Source organism: Fulmarus glacialis, unplaced genomic scaffold (genome assembly GCF_000690835.1).
Source record: "Fulmarus glacialis isolate BGI_N327 unplaced genomic scaffold, ASM69083v1 scaffold2313, whole genome shotgun sequence".
NCBI lineage: Eukaryota > Metazoa > Chordata > Aves > Procellariiformes > Procellariidae > Fulmarus > Fulmarus glacialis.
In genome coordinates this window covers 24,122-31,785 of record NW_009204661.1, presented here as the reverse complement: position 1 = coordinate 31,785, position 7,664 = coordinate 24,122, and the positions used below count along the sequence as shown (strand labels likewise).

Below are 7,664 nucleotides of genomic sequence, written 5' to 3'. Positions count from 1 at the left end.
GACTATTGACAATTTCACATATATTGCACAAAATTTCACATTACATAAGCATGGTCAGGATTGGATGGGTACAGGAGATTTCATCCCACCAGTAAATCATCTCACCTTTGCTGGTTAACAATACCAAAAAATAATTCTGGGAAATGAATCTCTCAGTGACTCCACACGCAATTAATATATTGAGCTTTTTTGCCCAATAACAAAGTAAACATGAAAGTAAGGGTACTTTAACAGAGTTTTCAAAATTAGGGCTTGTCTAATAAAGCAGACCTGATCTGACAGAAGCAGATGGGACTTGACTTAGGAGTTAAGGAAATGTGTATTAGTACAATTCTAGTCAACAACATCTGTAAGTGTTAGGACTGATACACTGTAAGTGGCAAGCACCAAACAATTTGTGACTCGTGATTGTTTAAACTCTGCATTGCAGACAGAGTGAATACAAAAGAAATACGATAGAATGAAATACAATTCCAGCACCTGTATCCAACTTCAGAACTTCACATTGTCAAAGTAAGGCCACGTTATTTCTGGTATTCTTTATTAAAAATACTGCTGTACACATGAAGAATGAAAACAGGATTAAAGATGAGTAACACATATTGGGATCATGACATTAGAACTTAACATACTGGTGCTTTTTAGGGGAAGCAGTTGACACCTGAATTACTGAAACAAGGGCAAATCAAAAATACATAGGTACCCTCAACAAAATATTTACAATTAGTAAATACAGCAACAGAATTTAAAACAGGTACAAAAATTAAAATGACCAACATCAGATGATTTCAAAGGTTGTCCCTTCTGTGCTTTTAGCTGTAAAAAATAGGAAGGTCAGAATTAAATTTCCCATCTGGGAGGGCACATCCTGGTGGCTCTTCTTTTTAAATACAGATACACAGTTTTTCCTACGAATGGATCAAACTACAACTTTAGGACAACCTTCTAAATGGAATTAAAATGGGGTAGAAGGGCTCTCCCCAAAAAAACACCCAAGCTGAACTTCAGACTGTTCAAATCATTCCCAAATACAGACCAAATGAAATAAATAGAAAACAAAGCTCAACTTTTTTTTTATTTTATGTATTACCTGACACCAAGTATTTTCTGGCTAACATTATGTATGAAAACTTATTAGCTGTCTACCTTTTTATTTTTAAACCAAGTCCTGAGGTTACTAGGGGCTGAAGCAAACTGACATTATGCAAATACACACAGGTTTGCAATTTAGACATGTTTTGCAGAGGGTGGTTTGCTGGTCTAAAAAGGATGAGAATTCAAGCCCTATTTTACCCCTGCCTTACGCTTTCACAAAATATTGGTCCACAAATTAAATTTTCAAAGGTTCCCAAACCCCACAACTGAACAGATGATCCCCTTTCATTTTCAAAGAAAACAATACTGGAAAAAACCTCAGCCCGCTTATAAATTAAGCATTTCATATTTCTTCTAGAATACAAGTACTTCTTTTTTGTACAAAAGAATTACAATATGATTTGTCAAAAAACATATAAAAGACAGCTGCTCTTCCTCAAATACATGAGCTAATGATAAAAGACTGTTTTGCATGTTCACTTTTCAAAGTTCCTGTTCCTTTTATATTAAAAAGAACATTCTGGCAACTGTTATCGTTTGAATATTAAACATTATGTTCCTTTTAAAATTCATTCGATCAAATGCAACAATAATCGATTTTTAAACTCAACAACTGATGCTACCTAATGTGGATTCAACCACATTTTCTAAAATGTGTAAAGCATGTCCCTAGTCTTCAAAGCTTTCGATGTGAAGAGAGTTGCTTTTTTCTTGATGCAAGTCTCAAGGCGGAGAATCATTTTAAAGCTTATAAAAGTGGACAGAGAAATATTAAAAACTTCTCTGAAAACTACAAATATTGAGAATTATTAAAATTGATGTCAGTAACATCAGTTGCAAGTGCTTAGAGTCTGTCCTGACCTTTTGAGTTTCCACATTTTCTTCATGGTGAGCACCCAGTGCTATTAAAACATTCAGTGCTGGGAAAGGATAGATACAGTCTTCACTACTGCTTTAAGAAAGGAAATTCCTACATATTTGGCAGTCTTCAGTATCAAAGTGTAGGTGTTTAACTAGAAATCCCATGAATACCCAAGTTTGGAGACAACTGCATGTCCAAATATTAGAAAGGTAATTGAGGAGGAAAATTCCAGACTTTTGAGACTGAATTACTTCAGGAATATTCATGTGTTGCGTATTATCAAAAGTAATATACTTTGGGCTAAGCAGTGACTGCAAAGGCACAGCAGATCATTATCCCTCCAGATTCAGGCTGTAAAACTTGAAAAGCTCTTGATGCCAGACAACTGCTGTGTTTAGTTTATCTTCTTTTAACAGTGTCTTTGTATCTGTATCCAGTGTAGCGTACCATAATAAAGCTGTGGTTCAAAGAACAGAACTTTATACAAAAATTATACTGTAAATAACCTAAAGTAATACACTCCTGAAACTTCAGGCATTTGAACAATTTCTTTAAAAAAAAAATCTATTAAAAAAATTGCATAAATGTAAATGCTTCTGACTAGCAGGAAAACGTACAAACAGTTTTTAAAAGGCGCTGGTTGTGTTTAGAGCAAGTTTGATATGCTCCTTAAATTATAGATGTTTCCCATTATGCTATTTTCGTCACTTTGCTTAGACAAAGTTTAAATCAAATCACAGGGGACTTTCTTTCCTTTTTTGTCAATTCACCGATACTTCACTTGACTGGTTTTAAAAAGTTTCGTCTTCTCACATTTCTTTGAGCTAACAGTGGGTGGCATACAGAGCTTGCATACAACACACTTTTACAGAGGTTACGAACTAAATGGTCATTAATAGAACACAATTTCTATTAAATTATTTACCTGGTCCTTTATGCTATTCTGGGTGCAAATAATATCAAAAATGAATAAATTTTGCTATATCCTCAGTGACAAAAATGTATCCCAGAAATGTCCTTGCAAAGAGTTTCCCTTAAGTATACAATGTGGCAAAACTTCAGAGATCAGAAAAGTCTTAAAAAAATTAAAATTAGTGCATATACAAGTGGAAAAAATAAAAGCAGGAACATCATGCACCTGATGTGTTCCTTAATCTAAAATAAATTCTTCACAGATAAAGCCTCCAATGGCAGCCTTAGCTCTAGGATAAGTGAAACATTCTTCCCTTCAAGTAACAGTGTACCTGACTGAAGTGCAAGCAGCTTTGCTCATCTCCTGTTTGTTTCCCAAATGTGAAATGAGATGACAACAACAATTCAGCTGTAGTGCAATTTGCTATTGGTTAAGTTCCTCAGCAATGTCCTGCATGCTTTCAGCAAATACTACAACTGACCATTTGCGGCTGCAATCAGTTCTTGAAAAGTATTTTCAAAGCAGCGTTTTAAATCGCTGTAAGTTACCACAAGTACACTCTTCTCATCTCTGGAAATGAGGCTTATTTTTTCTGGCACACCAGCATCTAACTGTAACAAGAATGCAAAAGATAAAATAAAAGAAGTGTGAAAGAAATGGCAAAACATTTCCCCAATAACAAAAGCAATCAATTTCTTGGCAAGTACATTGTTGTGGTGCAGTTCAAATCTGCTAACACCACAGAAAGGAAGGATCCGAATCGCACCACAACAATGTACTTGCCAAAAAATTGAGACATTTTGGTCTTAACCTGATGGATATTCCAGACCTTTGGACTAGGTTACCATTGTTTTCTTCCCTTTCCATAAAGCTAATAATCCTGCAATGCTATCTTCCCTGTGTAGAAAGCCTGGCAGAATTTCCACAGCTCCTGATGAACAAAACTATGTTTGACATTACATTTGCACAGAAGATCCACAAGCCTCCACGTAGGGTAGGTAAATTACTTCTTGCCCACTCTAAAATGAAATAATGGATGGACCAGCCCCAGGTAGTCTGAAAACCAGTAGAAACCCAAACCTCACATTTTTGGCAGTATTGGAAACAAACTAGTTCCTAAGCTGTATGGTACATTTCATCCCTTACTTTAACAAACAAAACCCCCCCAAAATTACTTAGTTATAATCCATAAACAAATAGATAATTTGGGGTTAAAGTCTGTTCCATTTGTTTTCATGTTTTGTTCTGACTTCTCAAATTCAATATTAAAAAATTGTATGTTACACTATGTACTTTAGAGACGTACCACTAAATGCTAATTTGGAACAGAAGAATATCCTACTTTACACGCTGAAGTCCCTTCCAACACCATATCTTATGTTCTCCTCACTTTGCAAGAAATGTTCATCAATGGAGAATTGTCAGACTCCCTTAAAATGCAAAACTTTTGTAGCTCTGTTTTAGTCGATATATTGATATTTCCAAATACTCAACACTACAAACTTTCTTGTTCCAATACAGAAGGTGGGGCAGAGACAAGTGGAATATGACACTATTGAGACAATCTTTGGAAATACAACCCCAGCAGGATTAAATAAATATATTATAATGTTGTACTGAAGAGCAGAAGAACAATTACAACTGTCACTGAGACATTCCACTAGCTGTCTAGAGCAACACAGCAAGTTAGAAATTTCTTGCATTTGTCTTCTAAAATAATGTTCTGAGCATAACCTTAAAAGCTGGAACCTGCCAAATTTAAAGTTCTTGTTTTGTGAATAGCGTCAGAAGGACAAAAGCAAACCAATCAGCTTTTAATGCCTGTAAAGTAGGATAAAACCACCAGTCTCTTCCAATATCCATTAGAAAATATTATCACGATTAAGGTGTTTGTGAAATATTGTCTACTGTTCCCATTAGCATCATACAAGAAATCAGTGAATTACCTTAATGAATGTAGGATATGGAAGATCTGTGTTAAGAAAGCCACACAGCTAACTAGAAACATCAATATTTATGGCTTGCTTTCTCTCCTCCTGTGGAGGCATAAATCAGTATCTCAGCTGAAAAGATCCTCAAAACGCCACATTGAAAAAAAAAGATTTTTTTTTTAAAACAATAGATTAATTTTCATTCAAAAGGAATGCTTTTGGAATGTAGCAGGAAAGCCCAAATAACCACTTCTACTAGCGCACACTACAGTTTCAGAAGTGTTTTTTAGAGTGTATTTCCAAAGTAGAGTTCTGTAAGCCTTACATTTTTTGTGTGCTGAGCCCACAACCACAGAAGAGAAGAGCCTCTGTTTAAAAAGGTAAGCCAAGAACACTTATAGAACAAGGGATTCTTTGACACCGTCTCTTACCTGACCTATGAATTCAGGACTGTCCCCTCTTGCTACAGTACTGTACTGGTCACTGCTTTCAAATCATGATGGCATTTCACTGCCTATTTGAATATCATGCTTTCTTTTTGATTTAGCCTCAATCCCTTTAATGTCCTTTTTAAAGTGATTACAGACACCAACCAGAAAGATAAAAAGGAGGTTAAAGAAATGCACAGCAGTGGTCTAATAGGAGATCAAAAGCCCTGACAATTTAGAAAAAGATTTAACTGTAGTTAAGTCAGTTGTTATATGTCAAAGGATCTGAATATATTTGAATTTTTCTGGAAGAGAAATTTGGCTATCCTAATCCTAGAAAACACAATACTAGCCACTGAAATTGTATACTGTCAGTGTCTGAATCACTATTCTCTACGGAATGAGTGGAATGACCAAGCAGCTACAAAAAAAACAAAAAAAAGGAAGAAGTAGCATCCTAGTCTCCTATGAATTACTGAAGTTTGGCAAAACAATGTCAAATAAGTTGAAAGCTGATCTGCCAATAAAAAAAAATCAGCTCATGTACTTTTTTAATTTATAGAGCAAGACAAGTTCTACAACTACTGAAGATCTTGTGGTCTCTCACACGTCTCCCACCATTAATCATGAGAGTGCTCAGCTAAAATTTTGCTAGTGGGGCAGCTCTTGGAAAACTGCAAATAGCTTTGTTAAATCAAGCTTGGAAAACGAAGGGCTGGAGAGGCTAGGGAAGTTATCAGAAGTGGACTTAATATTCTAAGTCAGAAATTTTCCAGCACTGTCCTAGATGGTAAGGATTTTGCACAAATTTCTATTGCAGTTTCCCTCCTGTCTCCTACTCTGGTCAGCACGTTTAGGAATGGATCCTCTTGCTGTATGACCATCCTCTGTGATAACTATATCAGCAGAAACCTCCCCCAGTTAAAGGGGTTTTATGGATCCTTTATGCTGTGTTGAAAGACCAGAGTAGCATAAAGGGACCAGCATTGCTTATCCATAGTATTCAATGCATTCTAGGATGAAAAGTTAATACTGTATCTCATGCTATATAACCGAATTTCAAGTTTGAATATTAATGTACTAAGTTTATTTAAAATATCCATAAATGTTTGAATATTAGCTTAGAGAATACATTGTTTTCATCCAAAACAGGGGGAAAATAACCATCAGTTAAATCAACAGAATTAACCTGCCAATGCCAACTTGCTTTGAAGTGGAATATTTTAAAGAAAGTTAACCCAAACAAATTTTTAAAAGCTAACCCAAGTACAGTGTACCTTGTTAAGACATGAGATAATGTGACTGAGGTCAATCCAAGGAGTACCCGCTTCTGTCACCTGATGGAAAAGGTGATCTCGAAAGAGCTTTAGTAAATACCTGTCTCCAGTTTCTGACCACGTTGGGTCCTTCTGAAACCTGGTGTAAAACAAAGGCTCATATTAAAGCTCAGAAAGTTAAGAAAAATCAAAACCCACAGATACACATGACTCTTCAATCGAAACTGAGTAATCTTACTGCTTTAAGCTACCTATTATAATTTGCAATTAAATTACAGTCTCCCCTTTGCCACAAACAGAAGGTAACATATTCAAATTTCTCAGCTGAAGTACCCAAAGCTAATGCCTACCAAAGGCCCACAGAAAAGTAATGGAAGAAAGCAAGAGTTATCTTCAACAAGTTTAACATGTAAATGTTAGAAACCAGCATTACAAACACAACTCCAATTCTATTCAATAGGATGGAAAACAGGGCATGAACACATCAATTTTGTGTAGTAGTTGATAAAAAACAAGCTAAAAATTAACTAGCTTAAAACCAGTATCTACCACCGTTTGCTACAGTTAAAGCAAGCTATGGATTTCCTTAAAAACTATTGTCACTCACAAGACACCACTAAGAGAAACCATACTAAAAAAAATGAAGCAACTTTGGCATATCTATTTGTAGCCTTCTCTTCTCCTTTATTTAAAATTTTGGTCAAAGTTGCTTATCTTATTTTTCTCAAGGCTTCTTAAATACTCATTTCTTCAGGGGCAAATACGGGGAAAATGTTTAGCTTACGTTTATGAGGGAAGAAACCTTGCATTGCAAACTGGCTTTTACATACTCTACACCATGAAAACAAGTATTTCTTACTCTGGTCTCTCATTGATTGTTCCCAATTTTGCTAGGAGCCTAAACAACCTTCCATTCTGCACCTCCTAGAAAACAAGAAAGAGGTTATTAAAGTTTCTGAAACATAAAATTAAGACACTTGTTTGCAAAAGATATACAGCAGCAATGCCAATGAAGCACCATTAATTACAATGATTTATTTATTCTAAGAAGAGAGTATAATTTTTTCAGAAAGAGATCAAATGCATTATATTGTGTATCGGTAGCCCAATGCTAATTTTAGCACTTAATATTTAAATTATAATGTGGAGATTTAACGA

The 7,664-nt window shown here is 35.3% G+C and overlaps 1 protein-coding gene across 1 annotated transcript in view; it reads right to left on the bottom strand.

The window, feature by feature from the left end:
• Positions 1 to 528: 528 nt before the first annotated feature.
• The window catches only part of PAN3 (PAN3 poly(A) specific ribonuclease subunit), a 29,442-nt gene continuing 22,306 nt past the window's right edge, over positions 529 to 7,664 (bottom strand). Inside the window, exons 11-13 of the mRNA XM_009575056.1 lie at positions 7,366 to 7,430; positions 6,507 to 6,645; positions 529 to 3,481 (exon numbers count right to left, since the gene is read on the bottom strand). Coding sequence (XP_009573351.1) covers positions 3,341 to 3,481; positions 6,507 to 6,645; positions 7,366 to 7,430 — 345 coding nt within the window. The 3' untranslated portion in view covers positions 529 to 3,340. The remainder of the gene's footprint in view (positions 3,482 to 6,506; positions 6,646 to 7,365; positions 7,431 to 7,664) is intronic.